The sequence below is a fragment of the Gossypium hirsutum genome, chromosome D13 (assembly GCF_007990345.1).
Source record: "Gossypium hirsutum isolate 1008001.06 chromosome D13, Gossypium_hirsutum_v2.1, whole genome shotgun sequence".
NCBI classification, from domain to species: Eukaryota; Viridiplantae; Streptophyta; class Magnoliopsida; order Malvales; family Malvaceae; genus Gossypium; species Gossypium hirsutum.
The window spans coordinates 179,307-192,536 of record NC_053449.1 but is presented as its reverse complement, the minus strand read 5'-3'; the positions used below and the strand labels follow the sequence as shown (position 1 = coordinate 192,536).

General features: G+C 32.0%; 1 protein-coding gene across 3 annotated transcripts; it reads left to right on the top strand.

The window, feature by feature from the left end:
- Nucleotides 1-4,748: 4,748 nt before the first annotated feature.
- LOC107935543 (transcription factor TGAL1) lies at nucleotides 4,749-13,089 on the top strand. 3 transcript variants are annotated; one of them, XM_016868169.2, is made up of 11 exons: nucleotides 4,749-4,992; nucleotides 5,299-5,387; nucleotides 6,697-6,767; nucleotides 6,907-7,050; nucleotides 7,256-7,330; nucleotides 7,442-7,501; nucleotides 8,062-8,139; nucleotides 8,257-8,308; nucleotides 9,791-10,062; nucleotides 11,631-11,882; nucleotides 12,495-13,089. In XM_016868169.2, exons 4-11 carry the CDS (start codon nucleotides 6,988-6,990, stop codon nucleotides 12,639-12,641), a joined length of 999 nt encoding a protein of 332 aa, XP_016723658.1. In that variant the 5' UTR covers nucleotides 4,749-4,992; nucleotides 5,299-5,387; nucleotides 6,697-6,767; nucleotides 6,907-6,987; the 3' UTR covers nucleotides 12,642-13,089. The 3 variants fall into 3 exon arrangements, with proteins under 3 accessions (XP_016723658.1, XP_016723657.1, XP_016723656.1); XM_016868168.2 differs by having other exon boundaries at nucleotides 5,296-5,387; XM_016868167.2 differs by having other exon boundaries at nucleotides 5,221-5,387.
- Nucleotides 13,090-13,230: the final 141 nt, after the last annotated feature.

Below are 13,230 nucleotides of genomic sequence, written 5' to 3'. Positions count from 1 at the left end.
AAGGTAATCTCTATATTTTTATAATATTATTAATTAGTCCAAATAGTTAACCTCGTTACCTTTATGGTTAAAACATTAGGTGGTTCATATATAATTTGAATACCCTAAAAGCTTTAGAGATTAAGGGTGGGTTTAGATGAGTGATGCGTTTACCTGCGGTTAATGTAAAACTAGCGGTGGCGGTGAGATTAAATACCGTAGTGATATTGTAGCATGAGAGAAAAAGTAAACTAAACGCATCGTATCGCACCGCACCACACTCTACCGCCTATCTAAACCCACCCTAACACGTGGCTTCCCATTTCTTTAAGTTCATGTTGGTGCTTACCTCTCTTTTTTTTTTGTACAGTTTTAGAAAATAGTTAAATTCCAGTTTTGGTCTTTTTATTATGCCTAAATTAGAGATTTAATTGCGTCACTTTAATTTTTAATGTAATTTGGTTCCTATAGTTTTGTAATGTTATTAATTAGTCCAAATGGTTATTACCATTAATTTTTCGATTAAAATATTATGTAGCTATACATAATTTGAATACCTTAAGGATTTTAGACAGAAATACTTGGCTTTTTATTTCTTTTAGGTTTGCCTTACTTTTTTTTTGTATATTATAAGACAATAACCAAACTTTAGATTTAGCCCTTATATTATGCTCAAAATAAAAGTAGGATTAAAGTATATTTTAGCCTTAAAAATTATACCCTGTGATTTGACACAAGCAAACGATTAACCTAATGCGAAGCGTGGGGATCACATTGGTACTTATATATTAAAAAAAAGGTTCATAAGACCTTTCTCTCCTTAAGACACGTGGCATACACCCACCAACTTCTTTTTTCTTCTGTTTTTCATTTCATAAAAATGATTAATTTTTAATTTTGGTTATTCTAATATGTTTAAATTTGATATTTAATCATTACACTTTAATTTCTAACATAATTTGGTCTTTTTGTTTTTATAATTTTATTATTTAGTTCAAAGAGTTAATATTATTAGCTTTTTAACTAAAATATTACGTGGTTATATACAAATTAAAAGCAGATTTTTAAATGCATAAAGTTGAAGGATTAAATTCATGAAAATAAAAGTTGGAGGACTAAGTTCTAAATGTATGAAGTGTAGAGACTTAGAGTCATGGTTGTTTGAACAGATCAAACTGGTTGGATTATGATCTGCCACAACTCATTGTAGTAAATTAGGGTATTTGTAACACTTTATGAGTTTATTTTCAAGTAAATTAGTATCGCTTTAGTTAGTTTTTGATTTTAGTACTTTGTTAGTTAAAGTTAATAAAACAAGCAATTTTATGTGTTTGATGGCCTTTTAGTTCAATTCAGGCCTAAAGGAATACTACGAAAGTTGATTAAATATGTAGGACATCAATTTCAGTCAAGAAGTCTGTGAGTTGTCTTCAATGTCGCGGCATCCAATTAGGATGTCGCGATAACCAACTTTAAGGCAGAATAGAAGCATCAAGGTGTTAATGTCACAACACCAGTCTTTCAACGTCGCGACATCCAACTTCGAAGCCAATGAAGTTTAATTCTATGTTCAATGTTGCGACACCAACTTAGGGATGTCGCGAGACTGGTTCGACGAGGCCCAATTTACAACTGATGGTGTTTTAATCTGTACAACCTTAACTAAACGTGATTAGTCATCTGCAATTGACCTAATTTGGTCATATAGCAGTGTTATTATAAGTAGCAATGCCCATTACTTAATTAGAAAGCTTTTTCGTTTTGTTTGTTATTGTTATTTTGCTTAGATTAGGGTTTGAATCGGGGAAATTGTCGCTTCACTTTGGTTTATATTGATTTCAATTTCAGTTTTTAGTTTGTTCATTAAATATTATTGTTTAGTTTGGTTGTACTTGCAATTGACTTCAATTCAACATCTATTCAACGGGCTTTCATTTTTTGCACATAATCGACATCCAATAAATCAAAATTTTCTTTTCCCTTTTTCTTTTATTTTGATATCTATTTTAAATGTTTGAAATTAAATCATGGAAATTTGCATTTAGATCCATGACGAACTAGAACCTTAAGGAGATTGACGACCGAAAGTGAGATTAATTAACTGATGCTTTAGGGTTTGCTTTATAACTAGTTGTATTGAATTGAATGTGATTAAATCCTAAGATCGACGACCCAATAAAGTTGGGCAAGTAGATGAGGTCGAAAGAATAGTCTATCGAACATCTCTCAGTTTATCCCGATTTAAACTGTGAGGTCGAAATATAAATAGCTCCTGATGAGTAGTTAATTTAGTTAGAGGCCAAAAGGTAATAATTGGGTTAATTACTAGCTAATTAATTAGAACTCTAAACCCGTAGTTAATTATGAACACTGAAGTGAGTTAATCTTTTGTTTACTTAATTTGAGTAAAATCCAATTGTTTGTTAGTTTTCTTATTTTTATGTTAATTTTCTTCATATCGTTATCTTTGATTTGTTAGTTTTCTTATTTTTATGTTAATTTTCTTCATATCGTTATCTTTGATTTGTCATACTATGATTTTAGATTATTATTGTTTAGCCCTATTAGTGTAGAAATTATTAATTATTTTAAACAATTTATAACAATATATGAAATATTTAAATAATATAATGTAATGTAATATAATATAATATAATATAATATAATATAATGATAAGCATTATTCTCAAATTATCCCATCTCAATCTAACATAAGTTGGTACATATCTCATAGGTTAATCATCATAGTTGGTGTATGTTTTAGTGGGTCTGGATGGGTGGTGTGGTGCATTGTGATACGTTTAGCTTATTTTTTATTTCACGCTACAATATCGTTATAATATTTAATCTTACCGCCACCACTATTTTTACATTAACCGTATATAAACGTACCGCCCATCCAACCTCACCCTCAATTAGGTTGTGTGATTACTCAACAAAATTGCTAAAGCTAACCCTCGTATATTCCCTGGCATTTTCCTCATCTACAAAGTCTATTATAAACTATATAGCTAGGTTTGATGCTTTACAAGATCTTTTTGGATTAGAGTGGAAAGGATCGAAATAGCCAAGCTCAAAATGAAACATTTCATTAACTAATATGACAGATTAGCGTCATCGCGACTCTCTATAGCTTTTCCAGCTCCTATTTAAATTTTAACTTAAGTAGCTTTGCGTCTTCTATGTCCAACTTTGCTTCCTCAATCTCCCTAAGACCTACAAGTAAGACTTGTGCAATCTCATTCGAATAAAAGGATAAAAGAAAAATACTAATTTGATTGAATCTTAATTTGATTGGCATCAACATTATTACTAGTGTAGGAGGACAAAGGTTCAAGTATGCTTAGATGCGTTTTATGACTAAACTGATAAAAGTATATAACGACAGTGACTAAAATAATAGAATTATGTAACGAAAATGCTTATATTGTAAACTTTTTATTTTCGGACCCAAATGAAAATTATGAAAGTTGGTTGATCAATTGTGTAATTTACCCTTAATATATATTTTTTGCTAAAGTACTAAAAAGTCTCTTGAAAATAGTTCAAAAATCAATTGTGTACCTGGTTGAAAAATGTAGTCAATTGGGCCATCCAAATTGTTATTTCTATTAAAGCCCCTGATAGACCGTTAAGTGCTGACATGACACTATTGTGGAGGGTTTAATTGTTTCTTTTGTTATTTTAAGGGGTTATTAATTTTTTAAGAATTTTAGGATGACTTAATTGATTTTTAGGGATTATTTAAAAATTATCAAGAAATTATAAAATTTTAACCATATTTTAGAAATCATAGAAAATTATATAAAATAACTAAAATGAAAAACAAAAATATTGAAATTGAAATTATTATAAAAATTTTAGCCAAAAATTATTAAAATATTACAAAATTTTTTTGAAAAGTTTTTAAAAAACTATTAAAATATTAATTATCATCAAATATCATAAAATTTTAAAAAACTATTAAAATATGTTATGAAATAATGAAAATATTAAATATTATTAAAAACATTAGAAATGGTAGATAATTATATAAAAATAATTTAAATGATAAAAATTAAAAAAATATAAAATTTTATTGAGAGTATAAGAAGTTGTAAAAGTTAAAATATATATATAAGAAAAATATATTTTTTATTATTTTATTTCTAAGGTTTGAATTAGATTTTAATGGGTGATCTTGAAGTGTGATTATAATTTTTATTAAAAAGTTTTAACAATTATTAAAATATTATAAAATTTTCAAAAAAATTATGAAATATATACAAATTATTAAAAACAATTAAAAATTAAAATTACAACTTTTTTTTATAAATTTTTATACCATTTTAAAAGTCAATTAAGTCCTCTTAAAATAATTAAAAATCAATTAGATCATTGTAAAATATAAAAAATCAATTAAACCTTTCATGTCAATATTTTTCTTCAACAATCATTACATTATCAAAATTTTTACGTCAACGATCACATCACATCAATATTTAACGATACAAAAATGACAAATTAGAAGGGCCAATTAAATGTTATTTTTAAATTAAAAGATTAGTTTAGTGCATTTTTTAACTAAGAGCCGAATTAATTTTCGAATTATTCTCGAAGGTTTTAGTACTTTAGCTTTTCTTTTTTCTTCTTAAAATAAAAACTGGTCGAAATTTTTTTTTAACGGACGGATTTTTAGGTTCTGTTTATTTGGTACCTTTATTCTTATATTCCTTATGTACACGGCGTCGTTTGAGAATCTATTACTACACATTCCATGTCTTAAAAACCCTAACTCATTCCGTTCCTCCGCTCTTTCAGGCTGCGACCCCCTTTTTCATTATTCCATTTTTTTCTTTGTTGTCTTTCTTCTTTTTCTTTTATTATTCCCCCTTTCCTTTTCTTTGCTTAGTTCCTCAAAAGTTACTCTTTTTTTTTTTTTAAGAATTTCCCCTTAAGCTGAACTGGTTACTTAGTACTTCTATTTGCATGTAATCCTTGGTGCTTTGAATTCCAGCTTAGAGCCAAGGCAAGGTCAGCTTAATTCTTTTTTTTCTTGTCAAAATTCGATAATTTTGCTATCTGGTTTGCGTTTAGATTTTTTTCTCTGCAAAATTGTACGGGTAAAAGGTTAAGATTGTGTGTGTTTAATTTTGAGAAGTTTGAATTTAGTGTAGTTTGTTGATTTCATTTTGGGGGTTAGGTTATCGGAGTTATCGTGATATTTTGGTTGACTTGGTAGAAGTAATTGAACTGGCGCAGGTGGGAATTTGTTTGTAAAGGGAATAAAAAAGCGGTATTGGATGATGATTAATGGTTCGTGATTATTGATGGCAGTAGAACGGTGAATTTTGGTGTGCAAAAATGAGAAGAATTTTGTAGCAGCTTTGCTCGAGCTACGTTCCTTTTGTATCCTTTTCCAATCCCAGGTATTTCTTTTTACTTTTATTTTGATTCTATAGTGTTTATGAGGTTTCTATTAACTATTTTGTAATAGTTATCGATGTTTAACTTCTCTCATATGAGTTTTGTGTTGGCTACCTCTTAATCTCTTTGGTTATTGATAGAAGTTAGAATTGGTTCATCATAGGTATATAACTAAGTAGTTTGCATTGGAAATTTGGCGCCTGTGTATAATTCATGGCTGTAAGTGTAGTATAGGGTAACGTTAGTATTCCTTAGAGGGTTGAGTCCGGGAGTTTATTAGCGTTATGTTGTCTTCTTTGTTGCTAATTTGACTTATGCATTTCTGGGGAAAGAATAGTATTATATTGACTTAAAGCATGTTAACTGGCCCTGAGGTTGGCCAAGTATGATCACAGATCTGGGATGCCGGGCATATTTTTCTTATAAATAGAGGCTGTCTAAGAATGTCGAAATGTTAGTCATCTCCTGTTACACATCATGAAATGTTCCTATTTAGCTTTTTCTTCTTCACTGGGTTATGGGCCTGTTGCTTTACTTTTTGAAACATATTGCTTCAAATTAGAATAAATGGTTTTGATGACTTATGGATTTCAGTGGTAAAGAGGCAAACACCATTTGCTCTTCTAGAATTTCAAACTCTAGAACGTTTGGGCAATCTCTTGGATTTTACATTGAGGATGCTATCGATCTTATGCAAAGAATGCAATGGTCTTCAACTTTCTAGTGATGAACAATTCAATGCATTTTGTTTTTCATGTCATGGGAAATGAAATTGCATTATGCATTTTATTACTTCTTATGAATAGAATGTGTTGCATTTTATTTTATTTTTAATGTGGCATGGGTGCATTGACTATTGAAACCACCTTCTGTTATGAGTAACATGGGTTGCTGAATGATATTCTACTGTTCCTCAACTCTTTATTTCTTGAGGATGTAGGTTGTAACTAGTGCTGGACCATGTCCTCTGCACCTTTTTCCATGCACTATCTGGAATAAATAGTTTTCTTTTCTTTTATGTTCTCTTATTTTAACTCAATGATGTACTTGTCTATAAATATAATTGCAAAAAAGCATAAACCTAAAGGCGAGTTCTGGAAAATGATTCTTATTCTGTATTGTTCATTTTTCTTTGGCAGTGTGTTATTGCTTCTTCTTCTTTTTCTTTTACTACTGAACCTGGCATCATATTGCATTGTTCATTTTTCTTGTTATGTAATTGAAATGGTTTGCTGATTTAGCATTTATTTTCCTTGTCTTTTCGTGACGGATCTTATCATGATATCTATTTTTGATCATTTTTGCTTTTAGATAATCTATTTAATCACATAAAGTCAAGTTCCCAAGCAATAGCTGATGCCCAGTTTGGCGCTTTAAGCAAGGTAGTTATTTATCTCCTATAAGAAATTGTGTTTATACTTCAAGCTCTCAAACTAAATTTAGCCCCTTAGAGTTATCTCTCCCTCTTTGTGTGTAAGACACTTGCGTATACAGATTGTAATATTTCTGCCGGTATTTTAGGGTCACAGGCTAAACACTACAAAGAGATCCTGCCAAATCTTGTATCTAATCAGCTGGTCGGGAGAATTGGGAGGTTCCAGTATGGCAGATGCCAGCCCCAGGACTGATACTTCAACAGATGACACTGATGAGAAAAATCAAAGGGTAATGCCTCTTGTTCATGCTAGTGTTTAAACCTCTGATTCTTTGGGTTTTAGTTTTCATTTCACCTAATTGATTCCAAAACTTTACTTTTTCTCTCTCAGAAATAAAAAAGGAAAAAAAAAATCATATGTAGACAAATTATGTTGTCCTGGTGAATATGCCTACTGGCTAATAGTGATTGTGAATTCATCAATATTTTGTGCAGTTTGGAAGAGGTCAAATGAATGCTATTGTGGCTTCTGATTCTAGCGATAGATCAAAAGATAAAACAGATCAGAAGGTCAGGTTCCCTCTTTTTTGTGTTTAGATTGGGTAACGAGAATATTAAATTGTTAAAAAAGTTTATCCGTATACCATCATATTGATAATCTTATTATTTTCCCTTCTACAGACATTGCGTAGGCTTGCTCAAAATCGTGAGGCTGCAAGAAAAAGCCGGTTAAGGAAAAAGGTTCTAACTTGGTTTAATCATTTCAACTTTATCAATGTTTGCATAGGCAAGCTTTTATTAAATTCTAAGTTGCAATCATCTATCAAGGTGCAGTATTTTGGTGTCTTACTATAAATTTAGGGATAACTTGTAAAATCCCTTGTAACACAATGTAGCAATTACACCTTTATGTCACATCTCTAAGGCTGATTGATTGTCCTGCTTAAGACATTATAAGAATTGGAAAAACTCCCATAAAAAAAGAGTTGGAAAAACACTATTGTGTCCACAAAAAGGTTAATTTCCCCAGGGGAGGTTATTGGTTGGAAATATGAAGTAACTTTCTTGCTCTGACCTTGCATTTTCTTTGAAGTGCCTTCATGGATATGGAAGTTTGACCCTTGAAATGCAAGGAAAAACTTACCCCAAAAAAATGTAGAAGCAGCGGTATCTGACCAGAAACAGAGGAGAAAAGTGCAAAACTATGTGTGCTTTTTTGTTTTGTATCTATTGAGCTCAGTTTACCAATTTTATTATTGTATTCCCTGTTTCTTAACCTTTTTCCTTCATTCAAAATCTAGGCATATGTGCAGCAATTGGAGAGTAGCCGACTGAAATTGACTCAACTTGAGCAAGAGCTACAGCGAGCTCGTCAGCAGGTCTGCTACATGTTAATCTTTTAGGTTTTATAATGTATCATTTGCATTTTAAAATTTCAGGCTGCAAATGCTGTCTATTATGCCTTACATATCTTCTTTTTGCTACTTTCACTATAGGGCATATTCATTTCAAGCTCAGGAGATCAATCTCATTCAATGAGTGGAAATGGTATAAGCTTTGTTAGCCTTTCCTACCATATACTGTCATGGTTCTTGGAATGCAAGTTCGTTATATTGCAAGTTGGTTAAAATGTGCTTCGTTACAGTAGCTATTACATTACATGAGTGAATAATATGTACTAGGTATGATAAGTTTCGTTCCGTAAACATGGAAAAGAAGGAACTGTTTCTGCTTGTGTCAGGTACCTATACCTGAGTATTTAATTCAAGGTTTGGAGGGTTCCTTCACCTTTTAGAACATTGTTATGTATGCCTGGATGCTATTACTTGGCACAATAAGCTTCCTTGTATGCATTTGTGATTAATTGCTTTTCTGGTTTGGTTCTGTTGAAGAAATTGTTTATTTGCTTTTTTCCTTTGGTTTTCATGGCATATAATGTCTAATATTATTGAATGGTTTTTTTTTTGGCTTATTGGATTTTGTTCAATGATAAATTTGGTGTTGTCAGTTATTAAGGTGCCTGCCTAGGTGTTAATGCCCTGTGAGAAGTCAAGATTTCACCTTCAACCTTCTCATGTGAGGCTATTTTTATTGGGCACCCGCCCTAGTTCGCTTTTTTGTGCATTGGGCTTCAACCATAGGCGGCAAAAAAGCTAGCTCAACTGTTTTCTATTTTTTTTCTTTAAAACCCAAATACCCGCTGAAGTCTACTTTTAACTCCTTTTTTTTGGTTTTAACATTAATAACTTTATTTCCTGAAGCCGACTTTTAAATTTTAAGTTTCTTTTTTTTTAACACTCAAAATACCATAATTTTATATTTTATTACTTATAAACCTACTAGTGGTCAAGTTTATTATGTTAAAACTTTGTTAAATAATGAAAACTCAAAACGTCAACCTCCTTCAAACCAGTTACAAACACTAGTTACACTACCAAGCAAACGTAAACATGTTTTTACTTTTTTCTCAATCTATTGTACTATTTGTTCTTCTTTTAATTCTTTTTCTCTTTCTCTATTTCTGATTTTTTTCTTTCTATTGTAATTCTTTTCATTAATTATTAGACTTGAACAATGATTTCAATTTATAAATGAACTATATTAAAATTTGTCTTAACTAGTTATTATCTATCATGTTTTACATAATTTTTCACGTACATTTTACACATATTTATTTATATGCGAGCACCTTTATATCACTTAGGCGGGCTTGTTTTGCACCTCAGGCTATATAAAGGAGTTTGTGCCTTGACTGCGTGTAACGCCCCTGACAACATTAGTTGTCATTGTTTTGCCTTATCCAGAAATAAATTGATTGTTGAAACTTCTAGGAAAAAAATAATTTTGCCTTCTATGCTTTTGTACTTTATTGCCCTGCATTTACTCTATTTGCTATATGGTAGTGAGTTTATTTAATTAGTGTTTTCCTTCTCTTCCTTCTTTTTCCCCTTTAAAACGAGATGTAAAAATTTAAAGCTTTTTTATTCTGAAGTTTTTGATCTCTGATCTTCATGGACTGGTGATGTACAGGTGCACTGGCATTTGATGTTGAATATGCACGGTGGCTAGAAGAGCACAATCGGAAGATAAATGAGTTGAGGACTGCAGTCAATTCACATGCTGGTGATGCTGAACTTCGCATTATTGTGGACAGTGTCACAACGCATTTTGATGACATTTTCAGGTTGAAAGGCACTGCGGCAAAAGCTGATGTTTTCCATATCTTATCAGGAATGTGGAAAACACCAGCAGAGCGGTGTTTTCTGTGGATTGGAGGCTTCCGTTCATCTGAGCTTCTTAAGGTGAGCTCCAGTCTTCTGATACCGAGGACTGTTTTCATGGTACATATGAGGTTTCAATATTTGAGTGTCTCATGAGGGTCTATTGAAATTTACATGTCTTAACTTTGTTGAAGCTAGATCTATGCTAATGATACTAGTAAAAACAGTTCATAGGAATTGAAAAAAAAATCTATATATTAATAGAACTTTGACCAAGCTTTGTATCACAAAGAAAGTGGTACCAACTTAGTCATGGGGTTGTGACAAAAATTCAAATCAAACTATTATAAAAATTATAAAATCTAAGATGCATGTCTTTTATGTAAAAATGATCAAATCCAGCTTTCTTTTTCTCTTCCCAAATACAATTTTTAAATTTATTTTTCTTATTACGAAGTATCAGTTTCCCTGCCTGCTAAGTGGATAGATTAGGTAGGCTCATCTTAACACATCAACCATGGACCCATCTAATAATATAACATCAAATCATCATATTTTTGGTATCATATTATTGGATGCATCTAGTTTATTTCTAACTTGGTGGTTCTTCAACTTGAATATTAAACAAGTTTTTTTGTTATATACTAAGGTTCTGTTCTGTTCATATATGTATTTTTCTTTGTCTTTGATTCTCTATTCACTTCTAAATGAATTTCATTTTCTTTTTTGCCAAGAAAAAAGCATCAACCAAACAACATGTAAGGGAAATATGTAAAGTATTGATTGTTGCTTTTTTCTATTTTACCATTCTCGCTTTGCTTCCTCAAAACTTGTTATAAAGCTCGGGTGATCCTTTCCCGTGCAAAAGAACAATCAAAGCCCTGAAGCAAAATGTCCCTGGAAATGCGATACCCTTAAAAGTGTGATGATTCTTTTGAAATCGTTTTAGGAGCATTTTGTGCCCATTGACTTTTCCTAGCTTTGAAACTTGGTTTTATGCCTATTTGGACATTATGCCCTCAGTTAAGATCATAATCTGAAGTTTGTTTTCGGGCTGTCTGTATTATGGACTACCTTTCCAGTAGTTTGCAGCATGACCACCATTTTTGGGTTTTATGAAACTTTCTAGCTCTCATCTCATAAGTTGTTAAAATACATTCTCAATATGTTATCATCTTTTCCTCATCGGTGTTTTTTTTTAAAGTATTCATAATACTTGAAACTATTTCTGTTAACCAGCAATTGACTCAAACGATCCACTGATGAACCTTTGACCCATGATCTGAAGCCTTGAACTGGTATTATCTGGTGCGGTTCTGATAACCATGGTGTTCTTTACATTGTTTTATATCTGGATGATCTAAGCTGGCTTTTTATTTATTTATTTATTGGAAGCTATGTTGCATGCACTATTTACTTCTCCTAATCTAAGTTTGTAGATATGTGATTTTTATATTCTTCAAATAGAAGCAACACAATTGCCTAAAACAGTGCATGTTTGTTATATTAGATACACCATCACGTTATTGTGATTGCTTGTAATAGATTGTTTCCTTCTTCTTTGTTCTAAGGTACATTCTGATGCATTCATCTTTTCTTCCCTTTCTAGTTTATTGATCATTTCTTAAATGTAATGGATGTTGGCGCAGCTTCTTGCAAATCAATTGGAGCCTCTAACTGAGCAACAGTTTATGGGTATCCAAAAGTTGCAGCAGTCATCCCAACAGGCTGAAGATTCTTTGTCACAAGGGATGGAAGCATTGCAACAATCTTTGGCTGAGACTTTGGCCAATGGTTCACCTTCTGCCCCCTCTGGATCATCTGGGAATGTGGCAAACTATATGGGTCAAATGGCCATGGCCATGGGAAAGCTAGGAACTCTTGAAGGGTTCCTTCTTCAGGTACTTACATTTTGTGTCCAATATTGACTATGTTTCCGATGTGTTTTTTTTTATCTCTTTTAGCGTTATGTGATTTGATTGTCTGTTGGGAGAAAAAGGAGGGGATAGGAAAAGAAGGGTATTCTCAACTCGCACATGACATTCTTGATCCTTTTCTTGGTTCTTGTTTTAAACAGTAGGAAACAGTTTCCATGTGTTGATACCTTGTCACAACATTATTAATTTAGGTGTTTGGTTATGTGTCGTTTTATTATGACAGTCTCAACAGGGGGGAAGGCCTTGTACATCTGGACCTTCTCCAGACCCTGCTTATGGCAGAAGCGTTGTGTTTTGGGTATGACCTTTTAGTCTCGAGAGTAGTTAAAATAAAAAGGAAGTTAATGTGAAGAATACTTCATTTAATCTTCTTTGTTTCTGGATCATTGAAGATCGTGTGATGCATCCGAATTTTACAGCTTGTAAAAATTTGGGAACCATATCGTATGCAATTTTTTGTGTATGAAATTTTCTTTTGAAAAATCCATATATTTGGTTTAGTTTTATATTCTTGTCAATTGATTTTTCCAGGTTAATTGCTAGGTTAATAATTTGTTCTCTTTTTTACCATATCAGGCTGATAATCTGCGTCAACAAACCCTGCAACAAATGCATCGAATTTTGACAACTAGGCAGTCAGCTCGGGCTCTTCTTGCCATAAATGATTATTTTTCTCGGCTTCGAGCTCTCAGTTCTCTTTGGCTGGCTCGGCCCCGGGAGTGAGAAATCTGGTCCTCTTCAATCAAATTGACTGTCATTTAATCAAATTATATTAGTGTCCTTGGAGCAATGCAAAGGCAATGATTGTAGGGTAGAATGCTGCTGTTCTTCCACTTTCGAGTCGGACATCCATTCAGGATACAGGTGAGGTCGCTTCTATTGTGTGTAGATTTTCTTTGTATGGACAGAACAAATGCGGGCATGCTGAAATGCTGATTGCTTCTGTTGTAAAACTTTAGCCCCATAATTTGATGGCTTTGATTTTAGAATTAAGAAAGGAAGATAGGGAAATGATATAACTATGTAAACATAGGATACAGATTTCAATTTGTAGATCAAAAAGCAGGATGAAAATAGTTGCTTTTTGGGTGTTTGATCTTACAGTCTTTTGCTTTTGCTTGTATAAAGGTTAAACCCTTCCATTGTTGTAATGTAATTTATCATACTCCTATCCCTTGCATTATAATAATCATAGCTGTTTATCTCACGACGTGTGTCCACCTGAACGCAAATAAAAGAGAAATTAAGCCCAATTAGATATAAAAAGGAATCAAAATCGCAGTAAAATAAATTAAAATTAAATAAATTGGTG

What these genes read in the sequence shown, in the direction of transcription:
- LOC107935543 (XM_016868169.2), top strand. Translation starts at nt 6,988, where the DNA reads ATGGCAGATGCCAGCCCCAGGACTGATACTTCAACAGATGACACTGAT. An exon ending in AAGATAAAACAGATCAGAAG is followed by an intron (nt 7,331 to 7,441) that starts GTCAGGTTCCCT and finishes TCCCTTCTACAG; the next exon opens with ACATTGCGTAGGCTTGCTCA. An exon ending in AAAGCCGGTTAAGGAAAAAG is followed by an intron (nt 7,502 to 8,061) that starts GTTCTAACTTGG and finishes TTCAAAATCTAG; the next exon opens with GCATATGTGCAGCAATTGGA.